A 19,953-nucleotide genomic window follows, 5' to 3' on the forward strand; every position below is an offset into this window, starting at 1 on the left:
TTATCTGATTCTCCTTTTCGGTCGCGCATTTGATTTGTTTAGAGGAGGGGTCAGAGGTTTACTGAGCCGTCTGCCAGGGTCACTATCCCCACGTCACCGTGTCGTTTGGAGAGAGGAAACGGATCGTGATGCTTTTTAGAGAAGTGGCAGATGTGAAGTGGCAGGACGAGAACCTTCGGCTAAACGGGAGCAGACTAGCCGGTTTCCACCTTTGCATTGTTTTGTCCTCACGACCGTTGGTTTATTGATGTTGAGTTGCGCAGTTGCTGCACGAGGAAAACACTGGGATGTCGCGAGTAGAAGAAGAAACGTAGAAGATGAAGAATTTTGCACGTTCCATTGGGTTTGCTTACATCTTAAAAAGTATTTCAAGTGAAATGGGTCGTCTGCCCAGAGGCTCTGATGTATGGCACAGACAAGTTGTTATACGTGGTCATTACATGGCTGTAAAAATACACATCCCTGTGGAAAATCAGGTGAGGTTGGTGTAGTTGGCTGATGGTATTATGGTGCCTAGTTACAGCTTAGCGTGTCATTTGGTGTATTGGCAAGGTACCGTAACTTTCTTTCTCCGGCTTCAATCTATAATCGCCAGGTTGTCGTTGACATGTACTCTTCCATCGCTTACTTGTAAAATACGACTAGCTAACTTGACCTAACGAGTTTGTTCCACCACGACACATCCAATTAATCCCAACATAAAAGTTTCGAGGATAGGAATGCAGTGTCGTGCGCAAATTACTCTTCCTAAGTACGACATGTGCATGCTTTGAGAAACCGGACTTACCGGGAATATGATCGCTGCAGTACCCAGCCCACTTCACACACGTGCCCTCATTTGCCAACGAAAAGACGAAAAGCTACCGCATGATGCGCCCGTTTGCACACACAAGTGCTACAGTAAATTTGTACCGTCTGTCGCACCAGAACAGAACTAAGCTCACGGACAAAACCACTAACACTCCCCTCCTGCGTATGCACGCCTACACACAAAACACACACAGCCCCAATCCCGTGTCTCCACCGCAAACCATCGCTGCCTACACGTGCATTTCCACATCGAAATTCACATGCCAGGGCCCCCCATAGCTTCACGCAGCGAAAGCTCGCCCTTATGCATCACCCTGGCCTGCCCCAGCACTAGCCTCCGCCTTGGCCCCCGAGCCCGCACGTCTTCATTCCGCCATGTCCGTCTGCCACATCAGTGATGTGACATCACGTGCTCCCGGAGGATGAGGAGTCCTGAGCTTGCCCTCTAACTGGCCCGGGTGCGAATGTGGGATCTGACTGCTGCTGCGGCTGTTGCTGCAGCTGTGGCAGCTGCGGTATCTGTGGCGGCTGCTGGACGTCAGCTGCGGCCGCTACCATCAAATCCCCGTCCATGAAGCTGGGGGCAGCGCTGAGCGCCCCACTCGCTGCCCTCACCGCCGCCGCCACCGCGACCGCAGCCGGCATCGCGAACGCTGAAGACGACAGCTTCGTACCGCTGGCGGCGACGGCCGCAGAGCCGTCAGGCGGCATCAACCCTGTGGTTCCCCCCACCGGCGCAGCCCCCACCGCTGCTGACGGCGGACCTCTCTGCACCGCCCCGGAGGAGGACGAGCTGACGACGTACGGCACACCGCCCTTGTCCGCCGTCGACAGCGTCGTGGGGCGGTCAGTGACGCTGGCGGCGAACATGACACCGGCTCCCGCCGTCCCAATGGGCATCAGCGGTGGCGGCCTCCGCTGCTCCACATACGCCTCGTACTGCCTCAACTGCGCTGCCCGGAAAACCTGCAGCAGCACCGGGAAGTCCGCCCAGTCCACCTTGTTGGCTGCGGCGCCCTCGTCACCTTCTGTTGCCTTCTGTTCGACTGGGTGCGAGTGAAGATGGGCGTGGGAGCTGCCGCCAGATTGGGAGGCTACGCGACTCGGGTTGGAGCCGTTTGGCCCCAGACCCCCTCCCAGCTGTAGCAGCTCCAGGGTTGGTACCGCCTGACAGACAGGGTGACAGACAAGGCGACCAAGCAAAAACAGGCGGATATGAGGTAGCGATGGATAAATGGGTGATACGGATGTGGCAAAGTGTTTTAGGGATCAAGTTCGTGTCAGAGAAGTGCGGCGTTGGGGGAGCCGTACGAGGTGGTGGCATTGACACCAGGATAGGTGCGCCGTGCCGTCCCCCTCCCATCAAGAGAGCCGTCCCCCTCCCATCAAGAGAGCCTGGCCCGACGTATCTGCGCGCTGCTTATACGGCGCAACAGCTCGGCGCGGCGTGCTGTTTCGGTTGACAGAGCCGGAATCGGCTGGGCAACCAGGTCGTTGAACCAAGGACAAGGATGGCAGGCAGCCCGCCACTGCCCTGATCCCGGTGCGCCGGGCGGGTGGAGGCCGCGACCGCCAGCCCGCCAGTCCCCCTCCCCCACCTTCCCAAAGCAAGACCACCATCTCATAAAGTCCTGTGGTCGTACATGGCTTCGGTCCCTCAGAAAACACGTTCTATTCTTGCCTTCAATAAGCTCTCAGCTCAACATGACATACAGACGCACGCAACAAGAAAACAATGGCCCATGCAAGTACACACAGTCACTCACAATCACACGGTCCCACCTGCAGGCGCGTGTTGAGCATGCGGAAGGCGTTGCACTGGGGCAGTAGCATCAGCAAGCCATACAGCGCCCTCAGCAGGGAGGGGTACCTCTGGGGCTCCAGCAGCTGTAGCCGTAGAAAGGTGAAGCAGGGGGTCTCCAACAGCGCCACCAGCCGGTCGATCTGGAGACACACACATACATACACACACGCACACACACGCACCACCACCACAAGGGTCCCCACCGTGAGGCGCAGCGCAGCAGCAGTAAGGGGCAATACACGTTGAGGTCCGAAATGGACAAAGCACGCCTCAGGTGTCTAAGGGTGTACGGGGGGTTCTAGTCACCGCCCGCAGCTGTCCGGGGGCTCCCTGGGTCACGGGTGTATTGAGTTTTTGGTGGTGTGGGTCTTCCCTACTCCCCCATCGACCCACCTGCACAAGTAACTCCGCCCCGAATGGCAGATCCGCAAATGCGTGTACGATCTCCACTGCATGGTCGTACGCCTGGGCCACGAAACACAAACTAAGCAACGCCCCTGCAGCACGGAACAGAATGTGCCACGCGGGGAAAGGAGGTAAGGAGCCCACAAAAGGGAGGGTTCTTACTGCTAAATTGGAGCCCACAACCCTGCATGTGTCCAACCTTCCATCCCTCCCCCCCTTCCCCACGAACCCAAACTTCTTTTCTCCCCCCCCCGCCGACCTACCCGCGCTGTAGCACCAAGACGGGTACAACACACTGAATAATTTGGCCCCCGCGGGGTCCACTGCCGCGCGCCGTAGCTGGTCTCGGAGCTCGGCTAGCTGAGTGTGCATGTTGTAGGGGTAGGGGTTCGGGCGGAGCGGGGGGAAATGTAGGAAGCGGGAGACGGGGGGTTGTTGGGTCATGCCGATTGGGTGTGTGGAGGAGGAAGGGGGCAGGGCTTCAGGGCGAGGAACCCTCATAAAGGGTAGATACGAGGGGTGTGTAGGCTATGAACAATACACCTTCGGTTGTGCAGTATTTACATTCAACCTCCGCCCCGGGACGTCCACCGTACCCGGGGGTTGGTCCCACTAGGGTATCTAGGGTACGTGCTTGCCGTACACAAAGAATCAGATGGACAGACAGGAGGCAGGTAGCAGGTCTTGCCTCATCAGCCCCACTAAGTTACCAAGTAGTAGTGGCAACCCAGATTGCAACATCCACCTTTATCTACCACATTTGCTAGGGGGCCTGTTATACATACATGCATACATACATGCACTCATTCACACGAATACATGCAGTACATCTCCCGCCTCATCTCTCCACCGCCGCTCCCCTTCCCCTCTCCCCCGTTCCTCTCACCTCGGGTCCCGTCAACAAGATAAGGTTCAGTACCTGTGCGGGCGGTGTGGGCGGTGTGGCGGAGGAATCCAATTCATTTCCCACCACACCTCTACCCCGTCTCGTGAAAGCATGCAATTCACAGGCATACATAGAAACATCCACAGCTATGAGATAACTTTGTGTGATACAACCACATTACACGTCCCCATTACCACAAATTCCCACAAACGAACACTCCCCAGGTCACCTCAAAACGCCCTCAACCAGCACTGCAACCCCCCTCCCCCTCCCCCTCCCCCTCCCCCCTCACCGACACCATGGTGGCCGCGAAGCCCATGTCCGTGTCCCTCTGCAGTATGGCCCCCAGCTCCGGCAGCACCGCCGCCGCCCCGAGGTGCGAGCACAGCCGCCGCACCAGGGAGGAGCCCGACCGCTGCAGCAGAGCGAACCCAGCCTCGCCGCGGAACCGGTCCAGGAAGGCCACCAACACGGAGCTGCGGGCGGGGAGGGGGAAAGAAGGGGAGGGAGAGGGACGTGGGGGGGGAAAGACGCTGGGGCTGCTAAAGGGGTTTATAAAAGTACTCCAGATCCCAACAACTTGCAGCCCCCGTCTGTGGGCACTGGGCCGACTCCCAGCTCCCCTCTCTCCTTCCATCACCACACTCATCTCCTTCCACCCCATTCCCCCTTCCTCTTTAACGCCCGGAACGTCTTCCCCCACGCATTCCCCCCCCTTCTCTCTCTCTCTCTCTCCGCCCCGCACCTGAACTGTCCCGGGCAGTCCGCCACTGCTGCCAGCACCCCCAGTGCCGACGTCACCACCGCATCCGATGGGGCGGACAGGGAGTCCAGCAGGGGGGGCAGCAGACGACCGACCTGTAGAGGTGGAGGGGGAAAGGAGGGAGGACGGGAAACAGTAATGTGGGGTTGGCCCGGCGGGGTTAGAAAGCCATGTGAGAGGGCAAAAAGGTCCTCAGGAGAATCAATAGCCAACGCCCGAAAGTACCATCTGCTCGGGGGGCAGCGAGCGTGCGAATGATCCCCAAGAACTCCACCTCTCCCCTCCCACCCACTCCTTAGCCCCCCACACACACCTGCTCCAGCACAAGCTCCTGAGCTCGGGCCAACAGAAAGTGCAGCCAGCGGAGAGCTTCCAGCCTGTTTGGGCCAACACACACACACACATACAAATATATACATATACATACATACATACAGACGGTGACAGCGATGGTCAGATTCTGATGTGGATGGGTGTGGAACCTGACATACCCCGATACCCGCGAGTACGAGCACATGAGGGGATCAGTGCAGCTAGTACACTTCATCCTGCGTACCCACTTCTTACCACCTTTTCCCCCGGGTGAGGGATAAGGGGGGCTTTGCGTTCTCACCAGCAAAGTGGCCAAACCCGGCATCCCCACCTCTAGGTCAGCTTCGGTCATTCACTTTACGGGCCCCCCCCACACACAAATACCCACTTGAACATCTGAACTCTATACTGCTGAGTTGATACATGGACACACGAACAGTGACTCCTCATTTCATGTCGGCGTTTCACATGCGGGGGTGCCTCCCATAGCCCTGACATGGATAAGCCACAACATTACCCTCGCCTCTCCTCCCCACCATACACATACACACATACATACGCACATACACACGCACCTGGTAGCCTCCATTTCGCTCCGCATCTCCACAATCACCGTCCCCAAAATGGCAGCCATATCCAACCCCCCAGCTGCCACTGCCGCCGTCACCGCCGCCGAAGGGTACCCGCAAAACCCGCTTCCCCCCTCTCCCCCGGCCGCAGCTGCTGCTGCTGCGGCGGCTGCCGCAGCGCCGTACACCCCGACATCCAATCTCAACAACGCCGCATTGGCCTCCGTACACTCTTTCTGTATATCCACGTTGTTGGACGATATGTTGTACAGTACGACACCGAGAATGGCGGGCACGTGCGCCAGAATTCGGTCGGGGGCCAGCTCCACAAATGTCTTCAGCCAGTGTATTGCGGTGAGGCGGGTGAGGTCGTCCGGGGACCCCGCCCGGTCCACCACTGTGGCGGTGAGGCGGGAGAAGAACTCCGCAGTGAGCTCCGACTCGGGAGCGGACCGCACCTCAGTTAGAAAGTCCTGATGGGGGGGGGAAGGCACGGCAGGGTGTGTGTGATCATATGGCGGGAAACAAAGAGTGAACTGCTGATATGGGAGTATGGGGGGGAGGGAAGAGGGGGGAGGGCGCATGTGTGGTGTGTGTCTGGGGAAGGGAGAGGAGAGAAGAGGAAAAGGGTTGGAAAGGAAGGAAGGGCTGGGTTTGACAAGTTGACTTAAACATAGAACAGACAGAGAGACAGACAGACAGATAAGCAGGAAGGCAACATTTCCGTAATCCCTTCCCCGTTCTCACCATCGTTTCCCCTTTTCAACCCTCCGAAACACATAAACACACACACACACGCTCTCTCACCTTGAGGCAGTTGGCCACCTGCGTCCGCACCTCCCTCACCGGCTCGGCCAGCATGGACAGCAATCCGTCCATGAGGGCGGGCAGGTGCCTCAGCATCTTGACGTGGGGCAGCGAGTCCAGCACCACCACCCAGGACAGCAGGAACTGGCGCTTGTGCGGGTTGGTGACGCGCAGGTAGTCGCGCAGCTTGGGGATGAAGGCCGCCACATCGAAGTTGGTGCAGTCGGCGGCGATGTCCTTGATGAGCGCGTCAAGGAACTGAACCGCGTTCTGAACGTTGGCCTCGCTGTCGGCACACAACCTGGACACAGGTGGGCCGGTGTGCGTGTGAGTGTATGCGTGTGCGTATGCCTGTATGTAGGTGTGTATGTAAACGAGTACGAGTTTGCGTCTACGCATGTGACTGTGTATGATCCTTGTGGCCGTGGGGTGTGCAGCAGCGCAGTTTGGGGTTCTAACATGTCGCTGGTGACTACGTCGGAGCGCACTTCGGTTAAAAAAAGTTATTCATGTACCGCCATCGGCATTTCGCCCCTCGTCGCGGCACTCAGATCAGTAAAACACCCACACCCAACCACACCCACACCCGACCACCACACCTGAACATGGCATCGAACACCTCATTGAAGAACAGAATGAAGGTGCTGCGAGCCACCTGCGGCCAGGGGGAGGGGGGAAGGAGGAGGGGGGAAGGAGGAGGGGGGGAGGAGGAGGGGGGAAGGAGGAGGGGGGGAGGAGGAGGGGGGAAGGAGGAGGGGGGGAGGAGGAGGGGGTAAACACCACATGTCACAACAGCAATATTGCCATCATGGCTCCGCGTGTGCCTAGTACAGCTACTGCTGTTGGTAAGGAACACCCGATATCCCTTTACACCGTACGTTGAACTGCATGAAACGCTTTCCTTCGGCCGCAACGGAGGACCCACATGAATACAAAGTGTACACATCTCCCTAGGGCCCTAACACCCGCTCCCCCCCCTTAACCCCCCCTCCTTACGCAGCCGCTGTTGGCCCCGCGGTGCCGAGGCGTGTCCATAACCCGGAGAGAGAGGACACCTGCTAGTGCTGTACTACTTCTAGCGCTACTGCTGTTGCGACCGCCCCGGAACCTCCGGGAAGGAGTACCCCTCCGCAGTGCTCCGTCTGGCTTCGGTCCTGACCTTGCCCTCCTGCCTCCCCAAACCCCTAATACCCCACCTACACACCCACCCACCCACCCACCCAGCCGGCCGATGCGGCGGTAGAAACACCTGCTCGGTCGCTGCAGCTGTACATCCCTCCCACAATGACCTTACTACTACTGCTGCTGCTGCCAACGTACGTCACCAGCAGCAGCAGCCGATGTAGCTGCTGCACAGCCCCCCTCCTGCTTTCACATCTATCAGTCCACCACCACCTCGGTCACGCACTTGCCTTGGCGATGTTGTACAGCGCCTCACAGGCGTAGTACCGTACTCGTGCATCCTGGTCGGTGAAGGAGGCCAGCACGGGGGGCACTATCTGCCGCAGGTGCACCTCGTTGGGGTCACCCAGACCCACGGCGGAGGCGGCCAGGCACAGAAGTGCGCCCTGAGGGGGCAGGCAAGCGGGGACGTGGGCCGGAGCCGAGTGGGTTTGGGACGTTGCGAAGGAGAGGCGTAGGTGATTAAGAAGCGGGTTTGAGAGCCGGATACGGCGGAGGGGTGGGGGGAAGGCGGCACAGCCAGGATCGTTGAGTAGGTGTGGAGAAGGGGCAGGGCTGGGGACCGCGAGTGAGTGCGGAGAGGGGAGGTGGAAGAGGCTGCTGAGAGGGGCGGGGAGTGAGGCGTAGAAGGACAACGTGGGGTTAGGCAAGCCACCCGGTGTGACGGTGCTTAGATAGGAAGTGCAATGAAGAGTCCTACATCGGTTTTTTCCAGGCTGATATATGCGAAGAGCTATAGGCTCCGTTGCTTAGCGGAAAGAGCGGGTGAACCACAGTTGAAACTCACATATAAAGGTTTTCCAGCTTATCGCTTGGGCAACGGTAGCCAGTACCAAGCTCGCAGCGTTTCCCGCCCTTTTGGACATATTTGGAGATTCCCGGCGAAAATTGCACGCGACAGTTGTTGCAACCCACTTCACGCCAGACGTCCCCAAATTTTGCACATGCACCTTCGCTAACTAATCCTGTCCCATCGCAGTCAGGGACAGACAACGCAGCGAGGTGGTGTACACGCCGCACCTTTCGGTGATTCGCCTGGCTGGAAAATGCATACTCAGTAATAAGTTTATCAATAATGAGACGAATACGGTGCTGGTCATTATGCGAAGCCAGCCGCTTGATGAGCTGCTCCACATCCAATGCTGCAACCTTTCGCTTTTCGTAGAGCTTGTCCCCTATCTGCCGAAGCACGGCAGCCGGCAAAAGTTCATCTGACGCAACCATTATGCCTTTACTGTGTATGGATCCCTAGAGTGTGCTTGAGCACTATATATTGCTCCGAACTACTGGATACCAGACCAGGGAGTCCAGATGCTTACTAACAGGTAAGGATTCTCCTTTGTCTAAATTCGACACGCAGCCTGCTTAGCAGCGCCTATGCACATTGAACATTGCAGTCACCGGTGTTGGCGGCATGGGCTGGCCATGGCAACTGAATTGCCTAGAGTACATATCTAAGGCCATACTGCCAAGCGATTCCTGACGGGAACACCGAATGCCGACACAAGATCCAGGAGCCAACCGCCGTCGTACTGCAAAGTGTCAGGATCATGGTCACATCTTACAGGCAAAGCGAGCGGAAAAGGGCAGTCCACACCACTTTTTTGTCAGAATGATTCCCCCACATTTCACATGTTGTACCGGCTTTGGAGCCATCCTTGGGAACTGCTGCCAAACTGCGCCTCGAGGTGCCTCGAGATTCCTCGAAGCTGTACTCCTTGCCTCGTCTTCTCCGCTCGTCAGATTTGATCCTCCAAGAAACCCCCATGCCAAGGCGCCTTGAGAAATTTATGCTAAGCTGCCGCAACCCGGCGCACGTTCACATTCAAGCCCCTACAGCCCTTCACAGCCCAGAAAATGGAAGCGTGGCAGCCAGGCGGCGCTTCAGCATGTGGCAACTTCCCTGTAACTGCTTGAGTGCTGCTCTAGGTGCTTTCGCCAAGCAGCAACTCAGCAGCAGCTACTGCTTCCCATATTTGAGTAATGGAGTAATGAGGTACGACAACGCAATAGGTACGGCATCCTCCGTGCGCAGGCGCAGCGTCCCCAGGTGCGGCGCAGTGTTCAGGTACAAGTTGAACACGTCCTGCGGACAGAGGGGGGATGGAGCGCAAACCTTTAGCGAGCGGTCCGCGACTTGATTTTTTTTGAGGTTCAGTTGATCGAAGCTCCGGAACCATGTTCCAGGCGGCAAAGAACGGTAACAGGAACAGAATTCCATTTGGGTTTTATCGCAAACACTGCACATCGCAAAGACGTGTTGTCCGTCAACAGCTACAAGCAAAACGGGACCAGCTAGCTGGTTAGCTGAAGGTCTGGGACAGAATACCTAAACCTGCCTCCGGAGGCTGAGCACAAACACACGTAAATATGCGTATACATATGTGCATACATATGAATATGAACATACCCCTTGCCGCATGTTCCCTTCTAACACCTCTTACGGCTGCATGGGGGCTCCAGCCTCCCAGGCCCAGGCGCCGGCTGCAGGCTTAGCCCCTCTAACCGGCCCTTGTTTAGCAGCAATAGCAGCAGCACGCCTTACCGCACTGAATCAGAAGACCCACCCTCTACCCTTCTTTCCCCTTCTTTCCCCTTCCCGGCAAGATCCCCTGCACGTGTACGCGTTCATATAGTTCAAAAGGTCCCCTGATGAGCGGGAGTCAACTCAGCCGGGCCCTGCAACCTCGTGCTGTCACCTAGTCCGCCAACCCCACGCATACCCCCCCCTCAAAGAGACACCGCGATCCGGAATGCGGATCCACCACTACCGCACATCCCCTGGATCCAGAATCCATATCCATCCATCCGGCCGCGGGGCCCCTCCGCCGCACCCCCCCCTACCTGCGGCTGCTTGTGTCCCCAATCCGGCACACGAGGCACCAGCTGGTCCAGATCTTGTTCAGGGACCGCCCTGGTACTACTGCTGCTGCTGCTAGTACTGCCAGGCCCACCAGCCCCGCCGCTGGCCCCACCAGCCCCGCCACCGAACACCAGCAGTGCGTGTTTGAATGTCGGCAGCACCAGCGACAGTGGATCCGTGTGAGCCCCCAGGGGGCTGCTGCCTGCAGCAGGTGGGGGAGCATCACAAACCACATTCCACCTAGCCAACGCAATAACTTATTGACCTATAGCCCCCGGAGCCGCCAGGGACCACCGCACACACTGGGGCCACCGGTAATGGAGCGGCCCCCTCCACAAACACAACACTATGGGTTGTATTGCACTGGTTCTGCTTCCCCCTATCTGTCTCCCTCCATTCAGGAGAGGTTCCAACCACAACCACACCCGGCGAGTCCGCGGTGTGCCTTCAGATTGTGCCCAAAAGTAAAACACAAAACACTTGTGCACGGAGCGGTCCCGGGAGGGGAGTTTGACCCGGTCAATGGGGTGAGTCTTGCCCTTGTGAGTCGACCTCGTCCTCAAAACTCCTCTCGCCCAACAGCCACCCGTCCCAACAACCACAGCAGCAACACCAGGTCCCTCCCACCCTCCCTCCCTCCCTCCCGCGCTCACCAATGGTTAGGTCGTACTTCCCAGAGCCCCGCGTGACAGCCGCGTCCTTAAACACCCTCTGCAGCCCCAGCGCTAGCCGCACCGAGTAGCCCCAATACAACCCCAGCTGCTCCCGGGGCCGGGCGGGGGGAACGACCTGCATGTGCGGGTTCCAAGGGGGGCCCGAGGACCAGGACCAGGAGCAAGAGGAGGACCAGGACCAGGAGCAGGAGGAGGAAGGGAATCATACCATGATGCAAGAAGCAAAGGGACAACCGCCGACTGACATTCAAAGCGGGAAACGGGGAGGGGAAAGGATAGAGGGGTGGATAAGGAGAGGCTGTCGCCGGGCCTTGCAAGGTGTACGAACGTGTGTACAACTTGCACGGAAGCGCACAGTGCTGCTTCCGTGTGTCGTCTGGTGCAGCGATATGCGATGGTGGGTGTCAGTCCTCGCGGTACGGCACTCACCTTCCCCACAATCATGGTTTCGGAGTAGGGGGTCATGAAGCGGGTTTCAGGCTCCAGGTTACCCAGGTGGACTGTCAGGCGGGTCGCCTGCGGGTGGTAGGAGTAGGTACGGCGGGTCGCTGGGATAGCGGGCAACGCAGGTGGCTGGCTGGGCGAGTCGCGGGGGCAGGTCACCGTCCCACGAAGGGTCAGCCCTCAAACCTCTCAGGCGGAAGCTCACGACCACCGAGTATGGTAAACTTGATGGTTTGAGGTAACACGGTATTGATGTAAACAAATAGCAAAAAGCGCGGTGCAATGTGAGGACCTCAATGTCGCAAAGAAAGAGCAACACGGAGGTGTCCGCATTGCCGCATGAGAAGCGCTCAACGAGAACCATGATCCCAATGTCATGCACTGGTGTTGCCTTTCGGATGGGCTGTAACAGGATTCGTTGAGCGATGAAGATCGATTCATGTTTTGGCAAGGGGGTACAGAACCCAATACGTGCATGCACTCACGCGTGTTGAGTATATGTATAAATATATGTCGTACTCCCGTACAGTGCGGGAATACCGAAGACGAAACCCGGACCTGTGGCAGCTCGTGTTCGATCCAGACCATGCGGTCTAGGCCCACGTCGACGTAGCTGCCCGCGCCCGGCTCAGACTTGAGTACGACACCCTCACGGTACGGCATCCATGTGCCACTGGGCCTCGCGTGATGTGGCGGGTTGATTGTCGGCAGCGATGCGGCCAGCTGGAGCTCCTTTGGCAATTGAGCTTGATCGCCGTACATTGTCGGCCGCAGGTGCGGCGGCGTGTCTAGGAATTGCAGCAACCGCGCCAGCATGGCAGTGCCGGCGGTGACGGTGGCATCGGTGACGGACTTTGCCGTGGTGGCGGCAGCAGAGTCGTCGTAAACCACGACCTCATCCACCTGGAACGCGGCCGCGGCGCGGGCTATCTGCCCGGCGATGCACACCGCCACTTCAAGGGACAGCGGCTGGTCCAGGAGTGTTCCCGGCACTGCGACGCTGAGAGTCCATTTGCGTCCGCTTGGGCCGGGGTCGTTGCTTTCAGCTGCTTGAACGGGTTCTGCGGCGCCGCCTGATGGTCGACCATCCCCTTTAATGTCTGGAAGATGGCTATGTTTCTGCTTTTTATGCTTCTTTTTGTCCTTTTTTTCACCCATTTAATGCCGGCCTGTTTTGATTGAAAATTTGTACTTTTGTGTTTATGTTTGCGAACGCGGAGGTTGGAACGAAGTGCAATTGCAATGTTTTGAGACTTTGCAGGAGTAAACACAGGTCAATTTGGTATGTCAATATCCATTGACGGCGTGTATGTTCTTTTGTCTTGTATCAGTCATCCGGGGTTACTCCCAACTGTCGACGCACGACAACGTCAAGTGCCAGTATCCCGACAGGCCATTTCAAGATGCACATTTTCCACACAAGCAATGCCACGGTTACCGTGGTTTTAAGCCACCGTACGGCGGCAAACTGTTTGGAAGGTTCGAGGCCTGCAATGGAAGGGTCTACAACTTGCACGTCCTGACTCCAGGTGGTACAGTAATATCCCAAAACAGTTGTATCGGTGCCTAAGCTCTTAGAAAAGGAATTCTAGGTAGCCAACTGGAGCGTTCAGATACTGTGAGGCATCCCTCTGCTTACACGCACCCTGTATCGAAGGCGATAGACGCCTTCACCTCGTAATCTCAAGGCTTAGACTGCTCCACAACCTAAAGCAAGCACAGCTTTTCAGGTAGGGAAGGCATTAAGCAAACCGCACGAGCGCGATTACGCCCGGATTGTCATCATAGACGGCAATTTATGTTGTTCCACATCTTATTCATACTATCAAATCAAAGCGCTTGATGGCTTCCTACTCATCGCCGTAGCTTGCAACGCGTAGCGGTTAGCTGTACATTTTGACAAGCCTTGAGCCCCGCACAGTTAAGCCTACGTGACCAAACGTCCAAGTTGTTATGCTTGGCAACAATCATGATCTAGCCAGCCAAACGATCGACATCGTAGCCTGTTGGGGGCGCCATGAACGCTTCCTAACCCAAAGAACTCATTTCGCAACGCGACGAGCGAGCAGCGACATGGTGTTTGGGGAACCGGCACAACCTGTAAAAATTCCATTTCTGACATGGGGGCACACGCGGGTGGTTGAATCCTGCATCCGCAGCGACCCCACACCCTCGCGACAAACATGACTGTCAACGCAGCAGAGGCTGCCGAGCAGCAGGTAGAACAGATTCAAGCGACAGAAAAGCCGCTGGAGGAGGAGCAGCAGTGGGAGCAGGATATTCCGGAGCACCAGACCTCGGAGCAGGAGCAGCCGCAAGCCAAAAATGCGCTGCAGGTGCGATACAATGTCGGTGCTATGATGGGACCATTGTGACGAGATGGAGCCTCCATGAGCTGCTGTGTACTTGGGCTCATGGCTGGTCGGTCCCCTGCTATGTGCGCTTCCCACCGTAGTGCTACTTGCACGTCCTACAACGCCCTGCGCCCTACAGCGCCCAGCCACGGGTTTGGGTGCTAACGTGTTCGGGGAGTACATGATGCTTCCAAACCCTTTCTTCCAACCAAGCGAATCTCTTTTCCTTTCCTGATCCGAAGTGCACTAAAGGTGGCGTGGACCGGGCGGCCATTGTCGCCGCCGCACTGCCGCCTTGACAGGCCAACATTGAGGAAAAGCGCGAGCGCTCCTACTACTACGCCCACGCGCCACGTAGTACGAGCGAGGAGCCGGCGCCACCGCCCGTGCCCGTGGTTCTGGAGCGCTCCGTGGCTGAGGTAACGCCCTCCGTGGTGACTATTTTCAACTACGCCTGGGCCGACGACGGTGAAGTGGTCAAAGTGAGTGACACCGGGCGCCGGGGGCCATGTGGGCTGTGTTTTGATGTGCGTGTGTTCGGGTACGGAGGTACGCATATATGTGTGTATGTGTGTGTGTGTGTGTGTGTGTGTGTCTGTGTGTGTGTGTGTGTGTGTGTGTGTGTGTGTGTGTGTGTGTGTGTGTGTTTTCGGATTAGCTAATTAGCCGGCTCTCAGTTCTTCGCTCCTAGGGATGGATGGACATTACCGCGGATCAACGGTAAGGGCTGCGTTGGATTCTATTGTAGTGACTGAACGAGGAGCCGCGGAAAGGAACGGACTTTTAAGAGGTGGTGCTGAAGGCAGAGGTAAAGCTGGGCTCGACCAGGGTCTGTAGGTGTGGGGCCCCCTGCAGACGCCCGCAGCCAGCTACACGGCTTATCCGGCGGGGACAGTGCTATGCAGACGAGGAGGCATACCGCTACCTTTTGTGTATCCTCTTCCGTTTCTGTCTTTTTGCGTTTGGCATTGGTTTGGCATTGGAAAATGGTCCCGATACGAACAGGAGATATGAAGATCCACACGCCTTTCCCGCGTGGCCAGGTCTACATCCCGCTGGAAGGTGTGGGTGAGAAATGCAGCGACGACGACATCAAGGCCACGTTCGAGGTGGGTAGGCCCGGCCTCACTTCCTCACCCTTGCCGCCCTCTTACCTGGGGTGATATGTTATAGTACGGCTGCTTAGCGCCTGAATAACTGATGTGCAAAAGGGGGGGTGAGTAATGCCCCTTATTAATTCGCCAGCGCTGCGCCGGCGCCGTGCCCGACGCTGCTTTCGTTTTCCATCGCCTGGGGTTCAATGTTGCTGCTGTAGCTGCTGCTACTGTTGCTAATGGTGGTAACCCTAGGACATTCCTTTGTGTTGTGATGTTTGCAGACTCGACTTTTCCAGGTTGATGTACACGGTTTCAAGCCTGGGCAGGTTCAGCGATTATTGATCAGCAAGCTGTCTGGTGAGATCTCCCCGGATGGATGCCGGGCACGTAAGCTGGCCAACAAGCTGGTGGTGACCCTCAAGAAAATGGGAAGCTCAAAGTGGTACAGCTTGCGGAGTAACGCGTGAAGAAGTCAGGGGTCGGGTCCCTCGTGTGCGAATGTGAAGCGCCGCGCCGTGCGATTGGATTTCCATAGGATGCAAGTAGTGAGTGAAGTGCTTCGGGAGGAAAGTGGGGTGGGAACGGGAGAGAGAAAAGGTCGGGAGTTTAGCTTGAATTTTGTCGGTTATGTGCTTGCTGAGACAGATTTGTCCGACAAGTGCGGTGAGCGGTGGTGGCATTGGTAAACGAAACTTGTGAAACGCCAATTGTTTTATATACCATATTTGTACGCGACTACGTACGTGTTCGACCTAAGGACGGGACTATAGAATAGAAATGATGCCGACAGATGAGTTGGTTGCGACTGCATAAACTAATGAGCCAGTGAATCATTACTAATCAGATCGGATTCAAAATGAGAATGAGAATGATCTAAATTCCCCATTTTTTTGCACCAGCCGAGAATCGAACTCGGGTCTGGTCCGTGGCAAGGACCTATGCTACCACTATACCACTGGTGCTTGTTTTGTGAACTTTTTTGGTTTCTCAGGGTATACAACGGAAAACCCTGAACAACCAAATGCCTATCGGGCGAGCGTACTATCGGGACACGTATCAGCGAAGTTTTCTCTTCGACGACGACAGAACATGGAGGACTAACTCAAAGGACCGACAGGGCTTTTCAACATGGCGGCACAGCGTCGATGATGCCTACGTTTGCCGTACTAAATCACCTATGCCCATGGATTATAGATCCGTCCTCTCTCAGTAAGATGCATCCTGCACAGTTGCCTGTATGTCCGTTGTACCCATACGCACATGCAGTACATCCGTATATGTGTATATGCCGTACGGATAAGGACAACCTAGCGTGGCTAAGATGCAGGATGCACATGAACCCGATGAATGCCTCATCAGTCAGCAGTTGCACCTAGGGATGGACAGCTTTCAGCCTCGTTCGTCGTCCGAAACACCTCAAAACTCAACACAACCGCAATGTGACAGACAACTAGTCTTAACCAAAATCCAACCCTCTAAACACAACATAGACACGTATTGAACACAACATAGACATGTACGGACTATGCAAAGCACCGGTACCTGTCCCAGCCTTCGTCCGCGTCGCCGCGCTGGGGCGATGCGCAACATGCGCAAGCGGCGACTGCAAAGCATAACCCCCAAACGCACACCACAGAAACGCGCTGAAGCACGCCCCGATACATTCCATGCATAGTTCAACCTCCCCACATGCTGGTCGCCTTTCCGGCGGTGGGGGACTTCGGTCTTAGGCCGAGTCGGGCTTGAAGGCGGCACGAATACCCTCGCCGTGCTTTTCGTAGTAGGCCTTGACGCCCGGCTCGTTGGCGATCTTATTGCGGAAGGCCTTCAGGGCGGGGTAGTCATCCAGCAGCGTGGGTGGAATACCTAGGGGGTGTTCAAGAAGGTGTGTGTTCGGGAGGTAAGGGTTTTAGGGACAGCGAGGGGGGTACTAAAAAAAAGTGTTACAGAGTGGGAGGCTTCTGGGCCGCTTTATCACATTGTCAGTTCTACGATCATTTATCACCTTATAGCACCATCCACCACTACCACACTGTCTTCGCCATACGAACTGTAAGTCCAAGGCGGCGGATCCAGCCTTCAGGGACCCCTCCTCATCCATTCACCCGAACACCCGAAGAGACGGAGGGTTCGGCAATCGCCACCAATCCAGCGTGCGAATCTGGTCCATCAACTGTAACCTCAACTCCACATCTCAGCAGCTAGCCATAATCTCGCGCTCCCGACTAATTCGGGGGTCTCCCCAGGAATCGAACCCAGGACCTTAAACCGCTAATTGCAGTAGTGTCAACCCAGACCAGACCAGTGGGGTACTAACAGGTGAACAGCCAAGACGCTAGTGGAACGCGAGGGCACGAGGTGGGATACATGCTATTCCGCCAGTTGCATACCCGTCCTCTTCAAACAGTGCATTAATTCCGCATATGTGTGGTGCGGATGCCGACTCCCGCAATGGAAAAAAGTATTCTACTTGGGCAAAAGGTGAAGGATAAAGCTGCCGACATAAAAAGCACCGAGGCGTACCAAGGTGTGAGGCACGGCGGGCAGGGAGGAACCACCTAGGATGGACCTCCCCCCTATCCCTACCCTTATAACGACATCCGGGAGGGTGCTGGTGGGGTAAAAAGGTGCAGCAGTAAAACGGCCAGGTTTCAAGCACAGGGGTTTGGGCCACATCAGAATGCATTGCAGGGCATGACAAGGCGCCAACATGGGCTTCCTTACCATCATAGACGCCGCTGATAATCGCGCTCAAGGAGGTGAAAATGCCCAAATCCGCGAAGCTAAGCTTGTCACCCGCGACGTAGCCATCCTCACCCAGGTTGCTCTGGGCACCCAGGTGAGCAGATACGATAGGGGACCGGTTAGGCGGTTTAACGGCTTTATGGACAGGTGGGCGCGAATCACGGATCTGAGCCCGGGAACGCATACTCTGGCTGCACAAATTTCAGTCCTGGCTGAGATGGCACAGCAGGATTGTCAGCTGCGCGACTGAAAAGGATGTGCACACCGCGCGTCTTGCGTGCGTCATTCAGGGGCGGGTAATCCCGACTAACCCCGTACACCACCAACTGCTAATGGCGCGACAAGGACCCTGTGCGCGGTGACGGCACATCTGTGTGCTGAAGTGAAGAACAACACGCCGAAGAGCGAAGCCGTGAAGCCCTGGAATTGCACTGCACTGCAGTGCATGAGTCTGAACGATGATTTCAGGTCGTACAGAGCACAGCGTTGCGGCAACACAGAAGAAATAAAAAATCAGGTTCGAAACGAGTAGCAACATATGTTATAGCTCACCACGTGCTTGTTCAGGAGCTGGAGCTTATCCTTGCCCTTGCCCGCCAGGATTTCCTGGCGGGCCTTGGCTCTCTCCTCGGCGGGCAGGTAGAAGGCGGGGTTGAACAGCTGCGTGAGGGCCCCGGGTGTACGTGTGCGTGGATTCACCGATAGGTAGGTGAGTAGGTGAGGAGATCAGCAGGAGATGCGGCTATTCGGCATCTTCACAGTTGCGGCCTCCAGTGATGTCAGGTGTGTAGTGCGTATGTATGTATGTGGGCGTAGGTGTTTTTGAGTGCGTGTGCACGGGCGCACATGTGCATGTATGCTATATATGTGCGTGTATGTATGCTATGTACGTGCGTGTGGTATGTATGCATATGTATGTGTGTAAGCGTACAAAGGTGTAAAGGTGTAGCTAGTTGGGAACACATTTAACGCAGCACAGGCCAGGATTGGTGCTACATCTCAAGGAGCGTTGAGCCAGCAGGTTGGAGGAGCTATACACAATCCAGGCAGGACCGATTTCCGTAAATGGATGGGCTACAGTAATTTTGTATGAGAGAAAGATATCATATTGAGCTCGTGCGGTTATAAAAGTCTCAACGCCAGGTCGGGAATGACTGATCTGAAGCCCGGGCGAGACACACGCAGCATTAATCACGTGGGCAACTCACGTCCATGAAGTCGGCCATCAAGAAGACGGCTTCGTCGGCACGAGCGGCCTTCAGCGGGTCTTCAGGGTAGAGGCCTGCCAGCTTGGCCGTGTACCGTTCTGTTGGGGTTTCCCCGGGACGTTTCGCGACATGCCATGGCGAAAGCTTCGGAAGTCAGCCCGACAGAAAACGTAATGCCATTTCAAGAGGCAGCAAATTAAAAGAACACTACTGTTGTTGCCACTGTTCAGGAAGGTTAGACTACATATGGAAGATGACATACTTAGTAACCAGATCGTAACCTTCACGGTCCGATCGCAAGCGCGACAAGTAAAGCGGAAGGTTATTGGGCTTCAAAGTGAGCACTTACCAATTGCACCACTTTGGGCAAGCATCTTTCCGTCAGGAAGCTCCAGGACGGGAACTTGCCCGAAAGGCATTTTCGGTTTCGCTTCCGGGAATGTCGCTTGCGTGTAGAAAACATCCTGCATAGCAGCAGCAGCAATGGAAATAACATTCAGTATAATAGCTACTTACAGTCGTGTTGCTTCTCAACGCCCCGGCGCGAGCTCGGAAGGATGGAGATCTGCGTACAAATCTGGCACGAGGTTATCCACATACCGACTGCTGCAGTCTACTTACATCGTATGGAATGCCCCCAATCGACAAACAAAGGCGTGCTACCTCAGCGCGCCCGGGGAAATCAAAGTAGTGCACCTTGTAGGACATTTTCTCTCCTCCGCGTTCAGATGCACAACGCAATACTAGATAGCGCAATGATATGTCAACAACAATTACAAAGGTCAGACAAGGATTTAAAAAATCTCGCCTACTAGAACCTGCATACCATATACGACATCACTAAAAGTACGAAATGATTGTGACCGTTAGTCCGTTGGCAAAACCGTGGGAGTCCGTTCTCCGTTGCCACCGCGCCGACTAACCATGCAGCCCAGAATAAGCTGCAGATAAGGCACTCGGCATAGTCCTCCATCATCTTAAACATTTTGGAATGAAACTTGGCTTTATGCGCCTCTGAATACGGCGCCAT

At 56.1% G+C, this 19,953-nt stretch overlaps 4 protein-coding genes across 4 annotated transcripts; 1 reads left to right on the plus strand and 3 right to left on the minus strand.

The window, feature by feature from the left end:
* Positions 1-2,568: 2,568 nt before the first annotated feature.
* VOLCADRAFT_62382 (uncharacterized protein) lies at positions 2,569-8,762 on the minus strand (the record flags this gene model as incomplete). The annotated part of the gene is made up of 13 exons (XM_002952373.1): positions 2,569-2,754; positions 3,008-3,111; positions 3,283-3,379; positions 3,906-3,938; positions 4,198-4,381; positions 4,651-4,763; positions 4,982-5,045; positions 5,556-5,675; positions 5,760-6,022; positions 6,357-6,657; positions 6,956-7,000; positions 7,761-7,924; positions 8,559-8,762. The coding sequence occupies 13 exons, from the start codon at positions 8,760-8,762 to the stop codon at positions 2,569-2,571; spliced, it is 1,878 nt and encodes a 625-aa protein (XP_002952419.1).
* Positions 8,763-9,498: 736 nt separating this feature from the next.
* On the minus strand, positions 9,499-12,182 carry VOLCADRAFT_93008 (uncharacterized protein; the record flags this gene model as incomplete). Its single annotated transcript, XM_002952374.1, has 5 exons — positions 9,499-9,624; positions 10,383-10,603; positions 11,055-11,190; positions 11,505-11,591; positions 12,078-12,182. 5 exons carry the CDS (start codon positions 12,180-12,182, stop codon positions 9,499-9,501), a joined length of 675 nt encoding a protein of 224 aa, XP_002952420.1.
* Positions 12,183-13,085: 903 nt separating this feature from the next.
* VOLCADRAFT_105478 (uncharacterized protein) lies at positions 13,086-15,823 on the plus strand. Its single transcript, XM_002952301.1, has 5 exons — positions 13,086-13,249; positions 13,679-13,855; positions 14,176-14,355; positions 14,917-14,982; positions 15,252-15,823. The coding sequence occupies exons 2-5, from the start codon at positions 13,703-13,705 to the stop codon at positions 15,435-15,437; spliced, it is 585 nt and encodes a 194-aa protein (XP_002952347.1). The 5' UTR covers positions 13,086-13,249; positions 13,679-13,702; the 3' UTR covers positions 15,438-15,823.
* A 207-nt stretch (positions 15,824-16,030) lies between these two features.
* On the minus strand, positions 16,031-19,704 carry VOLCADRAFT_109826 (uncharacterized protein). Its single transcript, XM_002952375.1, has 6 exons — positions 19,545-19,704; positions 19,273-19,387; positions 18,924-19,021; positions 18,268-18,375; positions 17,695-17,797; positions 16,031-16,836 (listed from the first exon to the last, which is right to left on the minus strand). Exons 1-6 carry the CDS (start codon positions 19,629-19,631, stop codon positions 16,697-16,699), a joined length of 651 nt encoding a protein of 216 aa, XP_002952421.1. The 5' UTR covers positions 19,632-19,704; the 3' UTR covers positions 16,031-16,696.
* Between the last annotated feature and the right edge of the window lie 249 nt (positions 19,705-19,953).

Source organism: Volvox carteri, assembly GCF_000143455.1.
Source record: "Volvox carteri f. nagariensis unplaced genomic scaffold VOLCAscaffold_29, whole genome shotgun sequence".
Lineage (NCBI taxonomy): Eukaryota > Viridiplantae > Chlorophyta > Chlorophyceae > Chlamydomonadales > Volvocaceae > Volvox > Volvox carteri.